The sequence below is a fragment of the Pterocles gutturalis genome, unplaced genomic scaffold (genome assembly GCF_000699245.1).
Source record: "Pterocles gutturalis isolate BGI_N339 unplaced genomic scaffold, ASM69924v1 scaffold39271, whole genome shotgun sequence".
NCBI lineage: Eukaryota > Metazoa > Chordata > Aves > Pterocliformes > Pteroclidae > Pterocles > Pterocles gutturalis.
This window is the reverse complement of record NW_010101826.1, coordinates 58,169-74,730: the sequence shown is the minus strand read 5'-3', so window position 1 is coordinate 74,730 and position 16,562 is coordinate 58,169. Positions and strand designations below refer to the sequence as shown.

The following is a 16,562-nucleotide window of genomic DNA, read 5'->3' as shown; positions in this document are numbered from 1 at the left end:
AATGACGGGGAGTGCTATTTACAGGGCTGCTGTGGAGGGAGGGTTTCATCTCTAACCACGCTCATGCAGTCTCCTAGCTTGGTGATGATATCGTTCAGTGCTCTGGGAAACCAAAGCTAAAAAATAACACTAGAGGTGCATCCTTGCGGTGCTGAACTGCTTGGATATAGTTTACATAATTCTGTACAGAGACTTTTAAAAATTTTCATTTTGAATCCCTTTAATGTATTTGATACTTATAAAAAAATCTACTCTATTGAAACAGATTATTTTTGAAAAGCACATTCATAAAACTGCTTCACGCACAGCCCCTTGGACAGCGCTAAGGTCTTGTCCTTTACTGTTATGACATCATGTTTAGAAATTTACTCTCTTCTGCCAGCGTGGTTAGCATGGAGCTCATATCGCCTATTGCCATATTGCTTATTCCCGTGGGTATGGTGGGCAGTGTCAGAGAGTTTCGTGGAGTCGTCAGGCGAGAGGAGTTCTGGGAGAGGTTCTGCAGGATGCTGGGGCTCAGGGTTCCTGACATCAGGCTCGAATGGTCCCCATCATCCATGATGGCATCAAAATCTATCTGGGGCGGCTCAAGACCTTGTGAGTCCACTGTGCTGGACACCTGGTTTGCGCCCGGGGAAGGCAGAGGGGCAGGCTTGCTGTTCAGTGCGCACTGCTGCTGTCTGACCCTGCAGTCCGCATGATTATCAAAGCTGCTGTTCTGTTCGTACATGTGGATTTGACCATAATAGTACATCAAATTGTTTTCCCTCGTGCCGTCTGCACACTGTTGGGCTGGAGCTGGCAGCAGGTCACTGGTTCTTTTATGCGTGGCCTCCACTGCCTGCTGGCCGGGGCTGATGGTGTTTGTAGAGTGGGGAGTTCTCATGTAGCCCAGCTGCTGGACGGTGCGGAGGCCTCGGGATCTACTGCCAGGGCTTGGCTCGGGTGGTGGACGAGGCTGGACCATGCCGGGAGGATATGCGTGTGTGGCTGAGCCCATCATGCTCTGCTGAGGCTCAAAGCTGGCCTGGTTGGAGGTCATGATGGGCTGATGAAAGGTCTCCTGAGCCATGGGAAAGTTCAGGTGGGTCGGCTGAGATGAGTAGTTCTGCTGGCTTGGGTCATGCATGACCTGGCCCAGCATCGTGCGCTCACTGTTGCTGTCAACCATTAAAGAAGGGTCAGTCGCCATATCCATTTGCTGCGGGTGAAGGTGGGGTCCAGACTTTGCTGCCATGTTGCTACAAGAAGGAGAGATCTGATTTGGGTTGCCACTGATTGCACTGGGGCTCAGCATCTGATGAGGTTGGTTATACCCTGCGTGCAAACCCAGATCGGGGTTCATACCGGAGCCTAGGCTCATTGGCTGCTGCCGCAGCTGCATGCAGTTCAGCCTCTGCCCATCCATGCCCACATTTCTTTGCATAAAGCTCTGCTGTGTTACGTTCATACTGTTCTCTGGCAGCTGCATCTGCTGTTGATTGTAGTTCTGGTACTGACCAAAGTTCTGCTTCTGCTGGACCACTGCTAAGTTCCCTTGTGAAAACTGCTGCTTTGACTGATTGGACATGATATCAACTGTACCTGAGCTGACTTCGTTCCACTGGACGGGCATGTTATTTTTATTCATGTCTGAGGAAGCATCAAAGCTCATGGGGCACTCTGTCATCATGGGTCCCAAGTGGCTCATGCTCGCCTCAGCCACTGGCATCCTGTGCTGGCTGGGCAAGGCTGGAGGCTGCAGCTTCCCACCTCCCTGGAAGCTCTGCATCTCGTTGCTGTACCCCATAGAAGTGCTCTCAGCCGCTGTCCTGTTGTTCTGGGATTTGATGTACTGCACAACATCATCTGGCAGCATAATGTCATCATCTCCAACTGGTGCATCTGCCTCCCCGGACATGGCTTCCATGGTGACATTTTCGCTGATGCCCAGTGGCCGAGGCGAGTAGGTGTGCCGGGGGAGGTTCCCATCTAAGCGGCCGTAGCTTTGGAGGCCAAAATTCCTCCTGTCTGCAGGGTGTGGAGGATGGAAGGGGTTCATGTTGTTGGTGCTATTGAAACGGTGAACTCGTGGGAGGGCCTGGAGGTCTCCTGCAGGTCTCCTCACTGGGTCACTTGCTCGCCTTGTGCAGTTGCCTGGCACCTCGTGGGGAAATGCTGCAGCTGATGGGTAGCCATAGGTGTTACCATCACTGCAACGCCTGGGGCCTGGTGGGAGCCGGATGGAGGGCAAGGTGGGGTCTGGTCCATCCATAAGAGAGATCCTATTCTTCAGAGTCATCCTCTCCATGTTTGGCAGGGGAGTTGGAGGAGGGCCCCCTGTGGCAGCAGCATACTTGGCTTTCAACCTGTAGTGCTGAGCTGGCGTGACGTTCAGCAGACCCGGCACTGGCTTGCCTCGCTCGACCGACGAGAGGCATCTGTCGAAATTGGGTCATATGAGTCAGCAGAGCTCGTGTTATTGGGACGATGTCCGAGCTGCGAAGCCTCGCTGGAACGGCGGCTGGAGAAGTATGGGGAGATCCCTGATGATCTGCGGCTGACAGTGTAGGCAGAGCTGATGGTGCTTGTTGTACTATCACGGCGCTCGTTGAGTTGGTTGAGCATTGTAACCTCATTGACAGACAGCTCCATTATTCTGGGATTAGGCAGCGTAGCAGAAGAACCACCACTATTTTCTAGAATAGAGCCTAAGAGAAAGGTTGCAGGGAAGAAAAAGGTTTAGTTAGAGGAGAATTTACACTTGGTAGTGTTCTTGGTGCCAGAATACAGACACACAAAACCACCCCCAAATATTTTAAGGGAATGATAGTGAATTTCATTTGCTGTCAGTGAGTTCAAAGCTCCATCTGCAGCTCTTGGTCCATGCACAAAGAGCAAGAAGCCTGGGGAGAGAAGACAAGAAGTCCCTCCTGCAGACTCTTTCCAATGTGCCCCACTGATGCTCATCCACTGAGGAAATGCCTCCACATGGGCTTTTCTTAGTAGGAAAAAAGTAGGACTGGTGTCAACAGTGCCAAAGGGACACCACAGCTGCTCACTGGGACTGATTCACAGAAGTCAGGGATAAGAGGCTGAGAGCACAGAAGTTGACACTCAAAGGCTCTTCCCAGAATAAACCAAGAAGCACCAATATACTAAGCCCTGAGGTTTAGTGTAACCCAGGCCCTATGCCTTGAGACTTCTTGGCAAAGGCAGAGCAGCACCCAAGCTCTCCATTTTGCCTGACATCTCTATCCAGAAAGGACTGACTCAGAGGCAATAAGAAATGATCCTCCTCCAGGACACCCTCTTGGTTATGAAACCAGAGTCAAAACTCCAGAGGGTTCCTACAGAATATGGCCCAGGCCCAGGACTTACCGTTTCCTGAGATGGGAGGCAGCTTGGTGTTTCTGGCTTGTGGAGCTGGGCTCACCCATGAGCAGGAATCCTTAACTGTCTTGAGTTTCTCTTTCTTGAGCTGTTCAAGTCGTTGCATCGTCGTCATGTGTTTCCTTAGCTGCAGGCTGACTGTTGAATTACCAGATGAGACCGTTGAGTCCACAACAGGAGCATTGTCATCCAATGCCGTCAGATCTCCCAGACTTCCCCCACTGTGCATGTTCATTTCTACTCCACTGTCATTGTTGTTGGTGCTGCCAAGGGGTGACGGCTCACTGCTGCACGACGACTGGCCACCAGGACTGGACTGACACATCTTGGGGAAGGAAAAGAGGAGGAGTTGGGCAGGTGGAAACATGGATGGAAAGAAAGCAGGAGCCCAACATCCCCAGTACAGTCCACATGTTTGTCCCTACCCCAGGCTCTCCCCCCTTATTGTTACCCTTCCCTACTGCAGGATCTCAGCTCTACCAGAGGGCAGGGGCACTTTCCCAAGGTGGGGAGGCTAGGGCAGCACCCCACAGCTGGAGAAAGTATGGTGGGTTCAACTGGAGGATGGAGAGAAACCAAATGCTGTTCCTCCAAAAGATTAAGCACAGTTGCTTCTCAAAGAAAAGCATCTGGTTGTGCAAGGTATATTGCAGCAAGCACTGGCTTATCTACCACAGGATCAAGGCCTAAGTATTTCAGACACAACGTATTTCTGTTTTTAAAATACCCTAACATATAATTAAGTTAGCTGACAAACTTCCCAGCCAGATAAAAACCTGGTTCACTGCTTGCAAACTCCCACTTGCAGATAAGGCAGATAAGCACCATAAATATTTATTTTATTTACATTAGGAATTGCATTTCACATTGAATAGTTTATTTTCAGTAGACACTAAATGGTCTGAACTTGCTCTGAGGTACCTGCTGCTGCTACCAGACAGGATGCCTGGCTTCTCTGCTCCAGGCCCATGCTCCAGCAACCGTCAGAAAGTGGGAGTGCTGAAAAGGCAACGTACTTTGCCCCAGGCTGAGGTGGGAGTACAGGGTGATGCAGTGTTTTACTTTCCTCCATAGCAGCCCTCATGGACGGGGCTGAGTGGCTCCAATGGCCTCCTTGCCCTTCAATCAGGATGACAGAGATTGCAATTCCAGGATTTAATGGCAAGTTGTGATGCTGGGAGAAAGGCGTCAAACGGAATCCTCGGGCAGTGTGTCCTCTCCCTTTCTGCACTCAAACATCCCCAGTCCCTCCCCATCACTCCGCATGCCTCTGCCTCCACCCCATGGGGCTCAGCTGGAGACAGGAGGTCTGCAGGAGACCATGCGTTATACAGCTGTTTTAATACAAAGGATTTCTTTGCTCACCTTAGTACCGACTGTCCTTAGGAAGGTAGAGTAAGGAAAGGTAAATGGGAATAAAGAACAGGTTGTTAGGACAAAGACAGCATTAACAGAAAGGACCATGTTAGTAAAAGGAGGGAGAGTGAAATGCAGAACACAACACAAATTGCCAACATCTCCCCCTCTCCCGCACCCTGTCTTCCCTGCCTTCTCTCTTTGGGGGCCCAGATAAAAACCTCTAGGAGAGACTTCCCACTTGTCTCCACGGGTTTGGGATGAGACTCAAAGATGGGTCAAAACAAGGGGCCTCGGAGTGATGGGAACCAGTGAAGCATCTCACCCCTCCCACCACCCTGACCTTAACCAGGAAACAGGAGTTGGACGTGGGCCCAGCAGGTCAGATGCCACGCATTAGACGTGCACAAGTGAAGTACATAGTGCTGGTCCGGGAGAGTGGAGAGGAACATCCGACCCATGGCCTTGCTGCCAGTGAGACAGCTTGGCTGCAATCCTGGGAGTGCAGAGCCCTAGCAAAACAACCCCACACCTTTCGGAGAAATGGGGTGGGGAGCTCTGATTGTGTCTGTGTTTTCATAGAAAAACCAAAACACAGGGAGGAAGAGTACTGGAGAGAGGTCATTCTGTCCAGTGGTTCTCACACTCAGTTTTTGTAACTGAATACAGAGACTCATCACAGTAAAACTGTTCCTTTAGTCAGTTAAAGACACTTTGGATGTGAATACTCAATTCCTCCCATACTGAAACGTGCTGCTCATTAGTAATTTGTCCAAAACCACCTCCCTTAACCATTTTTAGAAAACATTTGTAGCTCCAGAGCATTTTTGTTTCATAGGAATAAAAATTTTTAGCCTGGATTCAAATCAAGAAAAAACATATTTTGGAGCTCAAAGTCCTTTCAGCTCTAGTGAGAAGTCTATGTGAACACTCTCCTTTGCAGGTGGAAGTCTCTTCTGCTGTACCCAGCCCATACCCTGCCTCACTCTGAGCTGGTGCAGCAGACCAGAACTTTGGGTATGAAGGTGAAGAGAAACATCAAAAGGCAAAAGTGACCCATGTGTTGCAATGCTCCATCTCCTCCACCACCTCATCTGTGGTGAGCTGAGCAGCAGGTGGGCTCCCTGCATAGGGTGGAAGAGGCTTGAATGTGTCTGGACCCATCACTGTACACACCTTGTTAGCATCATCGACCACACCACTGCCTACTGTGGAGCTGCTGCAATGGCCAGAAGGCTGATAAATGGTCTTTGCTTCAGCTGGTGGCCATTCATGAGGCTGTGAAGCATGATCATGGTTGACTGCAAGCCTGTATTCTGTGGACCACAGCATCGCTCCCATGTTTATTCCTGGTTTCACTCCCCTGCCCCATCACCCCACTGCAATTTTCTGTGGCAGCTCGGAGTCACGTATTGAACTTCTGTACTCCTGAGCAATTTGTTCTAGCTGACCTTGCTTGAGCAGGAAGGTTGGACTAGATGATCTCAGGAGGAGCCAGCCAACCCCAGTGATTCAGTGCTTCTGTGTATGGTGGACAGGACTGAGGAACTGAACTTGCTTTAAGATACCCAACAAAAATAAAACGGCTACTTTTATCCCCACTAGCTTCATCAGACAGCCCACAACAGAGTTGTGCCAGCAAAACTGCTGTGCAGCAGCAGCCTGGAAAGAAAAACAGTGAAGGGTGCAGGGAGAAGGAAAAAAGGGACTGCTTGAGTCAGGACTTCTGATCAAGAAACATTCATCAGTCTATGCCCTATGATCATTGCTCAATTTAAATTGGTGAGGTAGGTAAAGCTCATTTGACCACAACACTTTGAGTTTTACCCACTTTCACAGCACAGGGAGGCAAAGTTCAACACTGGGCACCATGGAGCCCCCATGACTATGAAGGCTGGAATTTGTGATGCTGGGGAGGAAGGTGCAAAATGTACTGGACTATGCCTTGACCTGCAGTTTCATCTCTGGACTTGAACTCTGGGGTGTTGGCAGGTGAAGGGTAACTGCCTGGAGAGGTAAATGGCATGCAAATGCTTCATGCCCCCATTGCATCAGAGAAATTAGGGGCTGCATCATTTCTGCCAAGAGCAACTGCTCTTACCACAGAATTCTCCGTTTTTATCGTTTTGACTTGTAAGCAATCCTCCATGCTCCTTGTGGTGCTGTTGGCCTCAGGGCTCTCCTCTGAAACCTTGCTGCTCTGCTTGGCGCTTGCCTCGTTGTCCCCATTTTCCTTGAGTGGAGGTGGCCTTGGGTGAACATCGTTGCGCTGCTTCTTCGTGACGTGGGCATCAGGCCCGTGCACGGTCTTGACGTGTTTCCTGAGGGAACTAGGGTCTGTGTACCGCTTCGTGCAACCGGGGATTTTACAGACGTAGGGTTTCTGTCAATACAAGCAAATCTTCGGTTATATTTAGAACAAGCCCAAATATTCCAGGTACAGTGTATGGGCCAAGAAAATACAATGAGCATAGCAGCTGGCAGCAGCAAAATGCGGAGCATCTGCTCCACAGGATCCTGTAAGACTGAGATCCCTAAGATGTGATATATGGGCTGCTGCTGATCCACACAGACCTGGCCAGTCATTTGATGTTGGCTAAACAACTTGTTTTCAGTTTCTGGATTAAAAGACAGCTAAGAATTCATGAAATATTTTTCAAATATTACTTTCCCATGTACGTATTTGTTCGGGTAGCCACAGGAATGCTTCCTGATTATGGATGGGAGGGAGGTGATGTAGTGGACTGGCCATAACAAATTCTCTCTGCTAAGGTGGGGTCTGTACCAAGAAAATGTCTGAGACCTTCTGGCTGATGGAATTCCAGCGAAACCAAACCAGACTGGATTCAACCTACCCAATCTATCATACCACTCTAGCACCTGTCACCTTGAAATCTGTTATTGTGCAAAACAAACCACAGGCATGCAATGTTTTTTTTTTCAGACGATAGCACTCTAGTCTTGAATTCATGAATCATTGATTGCCACAGGCAAACAAGGCTGAAGCCATGCTTCTGAAAACAGAAGTCAGCAAACAGATACTTTTCTTCTTTTAACTTTTTTTTTATTGAGTTTCCAATTCCAAAGTGTATCAGTGCTGCAGTTGTTTGAGCTAGTGCTGCTGCACTGGAAGCCCTGAATTCATCACGAGTTCTGCTTTCAGCCTCACAACTACTCTAAGTATTTTTCTGCCAATGCACTAGGATAGACCCATGAACAAAACCAGACAGATGTTGTTTGAAGGCTACCCAAAATGACCATTCCTATTTTTTTTTCTGTTTTGTGATTTCATCCAGAAGCCTAAATGAATAAATACAAAGGAGTATATATTCTTTGCAGAAACTCAGCATCATCACATGAAAAACACTGAAAGTCTGTTTTTGATTCAAAAGCATGCTTCCTGACTGACCTTGGCACATCACAAACTAAAACCTTGTAACACTCCACTGAAGTAAATATTTAATATATTTTAAAGCTGGGTAAACTAAAGTAAGAAAAAGTAAAATAGTTTGTTTATAAATCTCATGCAACCTTTTGGACAGGGCATTATAGAAATACTATTCCTGCTATTAAAATCTGTTCTAAAGAACAGAACCCCCACCACACATGCTAAAAAACCCTACACAAAACGGGTCAAGGATTTTTTTATAAAGATCCTTTAGGCCCAGTAGTTCTGATTTTTCAGACACCAGTAATTAGAGTAACGTGATCACTGTTGCTTGGACAGCAGACACTCCACCTAACAGGGTACAACCATCTTCATCATGCCATACCTCCTGCAACTGAACGGAGCACAACTGTAGTTTTGTTGGCATACCTTCATCTATCCCCTGGGTTATCCAGATTCTGACATCTAATGCAGTGTATGCATTAGTGAAGTCAACAATTTAGACATCTCAGATGCCTCCCTCCTTCTCCCACACGGATACAGCATGATACTCCTTAGGGTGGGAGAACTGGAGAACTCCCCAGGCACTCAGCAGAGTGGAATGTCTGCATTTTTATCCTTGTTTAGCTTGAATTGGAGAAAAAGTCACTCCGAGCCTTTGGCTGTCTGTGAGCTTGTGCCACTCTATGCACTGGAGAGTAGTCATGGGACGAAAGCCTTTTTCCCAGGAGTAACTTTGAAGGTATCCTCTGGAGGGATTCAAATAGTCACTGAAAGTTTAAAATGAAATAGTGCATGTGACGTTTCAAGAATCAAACAAAAGCCAGTGTGGCAATATATCCCCAGCCTTGAACTTTGGCGCATTTGGACCATACACCTATGTCCTGTCACAAAATGATGGAGACAAATACAGGGAACCTGGAAATTCCCCTTGAGGACACATGGATGACTAACTCTGAAACTGTGGTGTATCCCGGGTAAACACTGCAAGCAGAAGAAAATATTTAGTAGGTAGCTAGGAACCACAATAGAGTTACCAATGGGTAACAGGACATATTCACAGCCACAAACTCCTTCTTTGCATCCATGTGTTTCTGTGTGCCAAGGTCTCAGTGCAGTTTGCCAGCCCACTGGTCATGGCCAAGGCTGGTTGCAGGACTCTCACCTGGGCCTGGTGCCCAATGCACTGAGCTTTTCCATGAGGGATATCGTCTGTTGCAAAGGATCATGTTATACATTCCTCTAAATTCCTCTACATTCCAGAGAGCCACTGTATGCAGCCTACAGATCTCCCATAAGTCTTGGTGCATGCTTGTGTCGCATCAAGGAGGGCTGAACAGCAGTTCAGGAGTGAGCATGATTGCTAAACGTAAGATCATGCAGTGCTATGTAGTTCCCATGGTAAGGCTCAGCTGGTCTGGTACAAATCCTCCACCAGTGGCTATGGTGTTTCTGCACCTGAGAAGGCTTTGGCATCCTCCAGGGGGAAGCAATAGCAGAGGATAAAATCCCTGTCTGCTATCTAAGTCTTTAATTTGTGTTGTTGGATGTAGCCTGAGCCAAATGTCAGCATCAGATCAGAGTCAACCATAGACAAGGATCTGGATGTTCCTGCCCTATGGCCTCACCTGCTTGCACAGGGGAACCCAAAGGAGCAGACCTTCAAGTGTGTCCAAATTCTGCTCATACGAAGTGAGGAGTCATCCCAGATCCAGTGCAGCTCCTGATCTGGATCACTTGGGAAACTGAACCCATCAAATAAATGACATTTAATAATACAGCCAAAGCCAAAATTCAGCAAGTAGGAACATGGGACAGCATCTGGCCCAACAGAAGGGAAACTCTGGCCTGCCTAGGAAGGATCCTGGAAAAGTTCTAGGGATCCGAGCTCAGGTGATCTATGGGCAAAAAGTAGCTCACATACTGCTTTAGTGTGCACAAACTGGGCAGAATGAGTCTGTATCCAGCACTGAAAGTACCAGTGGTCTTGATCCACCCACATGAGAATTCTTAGGGATGGAAGAGAGATGCAAAATTGTTTTAAGGACAGGAGAAAACGCTGCAGTAATGGGAATCTTCAGTGGCTTGATTGACTTATCTGATGAGAAAGAAGATGGAGAGTGACTTAACACTGCAGTGTTATGAGGAGGAAACAGCAACAGTGAAAGGGACATTGGATCCGGCACTGGAGGAAGGCAGAGAAAGCATCCAGGGCTGGAAAACAAACCATTTCTAATACCTGAAATGTGAGATTAACACAACTGCCTCCCTTTCAGGGGAAGAAGCTTTAACAGAGAGCAAATGATGTTTTAGCCAAACACCAGTTACTGGGAATGCAAGTTGCTGAGCAGATGAGAGGTTGCATGTCTTGTTAGTCCTTCCTGGTCTCAAGGTTGATGTAACCTTAAACCAACCCCAGACTCCCCAGTGCCAGTGTGGATATGTGTTAATTTTAACCTGTGTCCAGCTGGGGAAGTGTCTCACTGGTGAAAGACAATCCTGACATTTAAATTCCTACCCCAACCAATTCAAATAACACTGGGATCCAGGTCATTCATTGGGTCCATCTCAGCATCACACAGCACAGAATGGCATCCTAGACTTTGAGTCCTTATTCTGACTCCAACAGAATCTCTGAAACTTACAGAGCTTTGGTTATCACTGGCTGATACTATGCCAGATATAGAAATACTCCCAACAAGCCCTTTGCAGACACAGAATCGCTTTAAAAAGCTGTCATCTGTGGCAATTGTGTTCCATTCTCCAATACTCTATATTTAACTGTTGCAAATTAGGCTACAGACTGAATTCTTCATGGATGCAAACACTATTAGAACTTTGGAGTGTTGTTTTTTCTTCCCTTGTCAGCTAATTAGTGGTAATATAAATTTCAGTCGTCGGCCGTGGTTGATTGCAACAGACCATCACACGCGTTACAATAAAGGCAATTTCCTCTGCTCCCCAACTACTAATAGTGGGTCTTAATTAGCCAAGGTTAACAAAGCATTGCATTGTGCTCTATCATTGTACATCAAACGATGGAGGGAGTATTATTTCCAGAGCGTCAGGATCCAGGGTAGCTGTTATACTACTACAAGTCTGCTCCACAGCAATATCAAGCACCACGTGCACTGTACAGTCCTATTTGCTCTATTAAAAATTATAAATTTGGAAAATGCTTACTTTAATTTCCAAAGCCAATTAAATATTTTGCATACTTTAACATCTGTTTATGATTTCAAACATGGCTTTCATAAATATAAAGCTAATGTGGTCTGGCTCTCCAGCAAAATAAATCCCATTAAAAAATAAGAAAAACTTCTCATTACAGTAGGTTTCTTTTTACATGAGTCCAATGTGTAAAGTGTGTATTTATTGTCAGCAAAATTAAAAAAAAAAAGCCCTCCGTTGAGCTGCGGTGAGCCCAGGCTTACCTCATTGGAATGTGTCCTGTTCTGGTGCTTGGCTCTGTCCGAGGCATTGGAAAAGGCTTTATTGCAGCCCTCATGTTCACAGACATAGGGTTTTTCTCCAGTGTGGGACCTCAGGTGTGTCTTTAAGTTCTCCAGGCGGGAATAGGCTTTGGAGCAACCTTCAAACTAAAATAAAAAAACACAAGAGGAGTGATTAATTAACCAGAAAAATATGATTTTCCCCCTGTCTAAACCTTTCTCATCTGTTTCTCATTTTTTCATTTTTTCCTCCCTTTAAAGGGCTTGTGTTTTAGGGAACAACATCCACTTTGTTGGGATAATTCATTTCCTTAGGTAGGCTGAGAGTTTCAGCAGTGAGTCATATTTAAGGTGCTACTCCTTGTTGAGTACCCACCTGACATTTCAACAAGAGCCTCTTTTTTCAAGCAAGATTGAACACCCCTCCACTCCTCCCAGGACTCTCTTAGCCCCTCCTGCCATCCGTCTGCAGCTAATACACACAGAAACAGAGGCTCTCTCCTTCCCACCCAGAGAACTGACAGCTTCTTGACAGTTTGACCAGCCTTGCAACTTCACTAGTACTGGCGCTGGAAAGGCCAGACCGTTCTCTAATACACAAGCAGAAATCTAGCAAGCTTTGAAGTTTCACAAATTACAGCTTGGGTCTACTCTCGGAGGATGCTGTGGTCAGGCCGTCTGACATTACCAGTTTAAAAAACAAGACTCTCAATCTTGAAGACAGATGGATTCTTGGATGACAAAACAGGCCAGGAACCTTTCTCCTGGAAGGAAACCAGCTGCCCACACAACGAGAAGGAGCTTGGGAGACACGGTGAGGCTTCGAGTGATGTAAGTCCATCCTCTGCTCTGGCTGGGCTGGAGGCTTCTCCCTGCACCTGCCCTGGCTGCAGCACGGGAGGATTTCACCTCAAACCAAGGAGGCAGTCTTAAATGCTTTTTGACGAAACAAGTGGGACCTTACAAACACTGGAAGAGGTTTTAAAAAATGCAAGGCTCTCTTCCAAATTCTAGCTAAATGCTGCACTCGCTGCTCAGCTGGGAGTATTGAAAAGCCCACGCTGCACTTCCTATGCACACACCTTAAAACACACTTTAAATTTCAACAAGCAGCCCCTGCTGTTGTAATGTGTGCAAGCCACAAGATGCTGTATTTTAGTCAGATCACTTAAACCTGTCTACAGGTTCAGTCCAGATGTGACAGGACTTCTCATTGCTATGTCTGAGACTTAGCCAGTGAAGAAAATGGTGTCATAGCAGGACAGGTCACGCCGCAGCTCAGTGTCTGATGTCCCTGTGGGCAGCGGAGTGATCCTACGTGTCCAGAGACCTGAGCCTTTTGGGCAGAGGCCAAAGGCAGCTGCATGCAATACCAACCGTACCTGTCTCCTCATGCTCCATGGGCATAGGACTCGCCTGCACTGCTAGGGATCAAGGCAGACATGGAGCCCATCAAACCCATGAAGCGCATAGGCACAGGCTGATCCCAAATAACTTTGTCGTGCTGAAAAATAAGTTGTGTTACTTAAGCTTCCCTTTAAGGTCTAGTGTAGAGCTGGTGGACACAAGGCAAACCTGCTCTGCTCTCTTGAGATATCCAAATCTCTTTAAGGACAGTAGGAGCATCCTGCATGAGCTGATTCCTTCCACAGCTTTGTCAGGGTGGGATGGATCCAGTTCCCCTTCCTCAGACAACTTCCATTAGCCCATTTGGCCCAAAGAACATGACACAACTTTGAGGTAGGACAGTATATCCCTTTCTTCTCTTGCCCTGTGCAAACAGTCACAGTTATTGAAATACCTCATTCCACTTGCTGGAAAACAAAGGGAACTCAGCATGAGGCAACTCATGTGTCCACTCTGCTTTTGCTGCATACTGACACAAAAATGCAGTTATTGAGAACAAAAGTACTGAGGCCACATTTTCAAATAAGAGCTTCTGAGCAAAGCAGCCTGTGCATGTTCAAAGCAGTTGTTCCCACTCTTACGCGTGGATTTGATTATGTCAGTGGGAGTTCTGGCTGTTGTCTCTTGAAATAATCCTTGACCAAATCCCAGGCTGCAACAGGGCTCATCTGTAGCTTTATGTATACCACAAACTTCTTGTCTGAAACAAATGGCGCTTTGAAAAATCACTGCCAGACTTAGACAAGGAATGCTCTGCCACAGAAGGGCAACATCTGCAGAGCTGCCATGTATCCCTGGAAATTGGAAACCGGTGGTACTCCTGTTGGGGAAGAGTTGCTGCGACATATTGCACATGGAGGGACTGCAGTTCTCCAGGAGGCAGACAATGACCCGAGACTCAAACACAGACAGCCTTGCCATTGCTCCAGTCTGACATAACCAAAGCTTGAAAGAGGCAGGATTGTGCAGCGGTGCTTTTTCCTGCACCATCACAGCACTTAAGAGGACACAGTCCCTGCTGCTTTTTGTCTTCTGAGTCCCTCTCCCTGGAAGGGCAGGGCTAGACTTTCCCTCACTGCTCACTTTGTAGCACATTGACAATGAATATTCCTTGATACTTTTAAGGAAGACTGGTAAAGCGCAGGAACTGGGCAAAGTGCTTTAGAAGATTAAAACAAAGGACATGGCCCTGTGCCCTGGGGAGCTTATGCTCTGAATTAAATGAACACAGGGATGGCAGATTGATAAAGAAGTCATGCAGCAAGCAAATCATACATATCCTAATATTTGTAAGCAGGAGTTGGGGTAGAGCCAGGGAAGGAGTAGGACTGGAAGTGACTAATAGAGCAGAAGAGGAGGAAGATATAGGAGGAGGGCTCAGACATCTGCCAAGCAGAAAGAGAGACTCAGCCCTGAGACTCTGGGGAGAGGAAGACTGTAATACTGACAGCAGAGGAGGTATGAAGGCAGGAGAGAGAGAGGATATAAAAAGACAGGGATGGACCTCTGGGAGGAAAAAGGGCTGAAGCATACATGGAAAGAGATGGTTAACACGTCTCCTCTCCTATCATTTGGTCACAGCCTCTCCACAGCTCGCTTCTCTCTTGTGCCCCCCATCACGTATCCTTGGCTGCTCCACGTCAGCAAGTGGTATGGTGTGAGACTCCATGTGTGAGAGCAGATACAGGCTTTAATATCCTGAGGTTGAGGAGGAGGTGCGCCCAGCTCTCTGATGTGCTAGATGAGCCTGTACCCACAGGTCTGAGACACAAAAGACCACCCCACACTCTTCCTCAGGCAGTGTTTAACACTAGGCACAGTGCCGCTTGCATGCAGAAGGTCTGAGGATTAAGCTCCTCTTGGGGTTTAAGCAACCAGGGGTTGACCTCACCTCTGGATGAAAAGAGCAGAGGCAGAAGGTGTTGGCCCTGCTCCCCAGGCTGGAAGGAAGCTTGTGTACACACTTGGGTGAGGGAAACTTGCACCCCCCAGCAGCAGTACTGGGTGATGCTGAGTTAGACATGACCAGGGTTAGGTGGTTCTGCACAGTGTGGGGTTACTGGATTTCTTTCTTGGATGTAAGCAACTAAATTGGTTGGCTTTTCATCTTAAGTGACTTGTCCTGAGTCACTCTGGATCTCTGTCGTAGAGCTGAACTCTTTTTCCCCAAGGAAATGCAGTTTTGCCCACTAACACCTTGACCACCCTTCTTGACAACTTGCCCTGTCCCCAGGGTGTGACCCAATAGTAGCTATAACCTGGACACAGAGAGCTGGACTGGCCCCAAGCTGGGTGCCGGCAGCCCTACTTGAAGCCATGCCTGTGTCTGCACACACATTTGTGTGACCACCACATTCCAGTGTCCCACTTGCCAAGGTGAGAAGCACCATGTGTCCCTGCCAGCTCACCGTGCACTTGTGTGGCTTCTCTCCAGTGTGCCTTCGCATGTGCACCACCAACATGTACTGAGCCTTGAAGGGCTTCTGCTCCCGTGTGCAGTCCTGCCAGCGGCAGACAAACTCCTTCTTCTCCCCATGGATGTGATCGTTATTGATGTGCTGGTAGGAGAGAAAGAAGAAGCAGGTCACTCCTGGAAGAGCTGATGCCAGCGAAGCACACATGGTGCTCCAACAGCCAGCCGTTCCCTCCCCAACGCTGGTGGTCAGGCATTGCACCTGAGTCCCAAGTGCACAGATGATGCCAGGGACACAGGAGCCAGCTCTGCAGTCTGGTGTCACCTGTGGGAGAAGGCACCCAGCATACCAGGTGCTGGGTCCAAAGCAGCTGTACATGAGAGGTTTGCAAAAGCAATGGGGACCCATGGTGCTGGGGAGAGACAAGCCCCCTCGGTGTCTCACAGGCTGCCTGATACTACTGTTGGGGAGGACAACAGAGTCATTTTTGTCTCTGCCGAACCCTCCTGTGCCACATTTACACAGCTGGAACCCCTTCCTGGGGTGCCACTGGAGGATGGGGGAGAGGAGACAAGCCTCAATAGGACTCAGTGATCTTAAACCTAAATGATACTATGATTTTAAGCCTGCCTGCATGACAGCCCTTACACCGACCCTAAGACATCCACCTGCTGTCCAGCGCTGGCGGCTGGCAGGAAATGACGGCATCTGCGAGCTATGCGCCAAGGAAAGCTCAGCGGCCTCAATTACTGCTAATTAGCTGGGGCTGTGAAATCCTGTACTGGGGTGTTGAAAAGCCAGACCCAGAATGGTGCCTTCATCCACCCTGGGAGGAAGAGGAGGGTCACTTTTTCCCAGCCCAGGGCAGATGAAGCCCTGCTGAAAATAAACAGAGCCGGAGACCAGCCCGTCAGCAGTGCTGTTCCCGCGGCAGCCGTGTCTCTCTGAATGGGGTCTCGCTGCCAAAAATAATGCCTGTCCTCGCTCCTGTGTTTTCAGCAGACGTTCACTGACAGGAAATCCTAAAATAAACCACTTTGAGTTTGGGTTTTGTTTTCTTACACTGAGATTTTTTTTCCAGCCCCCGCTTTCTTCCCCCAAGCCAAGGCGAGGAACACATGTTGTAGCTTGGGATGAGACTTTCTCGGGGTGACAGGCCAGCATGAGGACACA

The 16,562-nt window shown here is 48.0% G+C and overlaps 1 protein-coding gene across 1 annotated transcript in view; it reads right to left on the bottom strand.

The window, feature by feature from the left end:
• Window positions 1–343: 343 nt before the first annotated feature.
• LOC104469894 (zinc finger protein GLI2-like) overlaps window positions 344–16,562 on the bottom strand; it is a 66,340-nt gene continuing 50,121 nt past the window's right edge. The window contains 6 exon segments of the mRNA XM_010084631.1: window positions 344–2,391; window positions 2,394–2,690; window positions 3,361–3,697; window positions 6,830–7,111; window positions 11,551–11,715; window positions 15,384–15,533. Of these exon segments, the coding sequence (XP_010082933.1) occupies window positions 344–2,391; window positions 2,394–2,690; window positions 3,361–3,697; window positions 6,830–7,111; window positions 11,551–11,715; window positions 15,384–15,533 (3,279 nt within the window).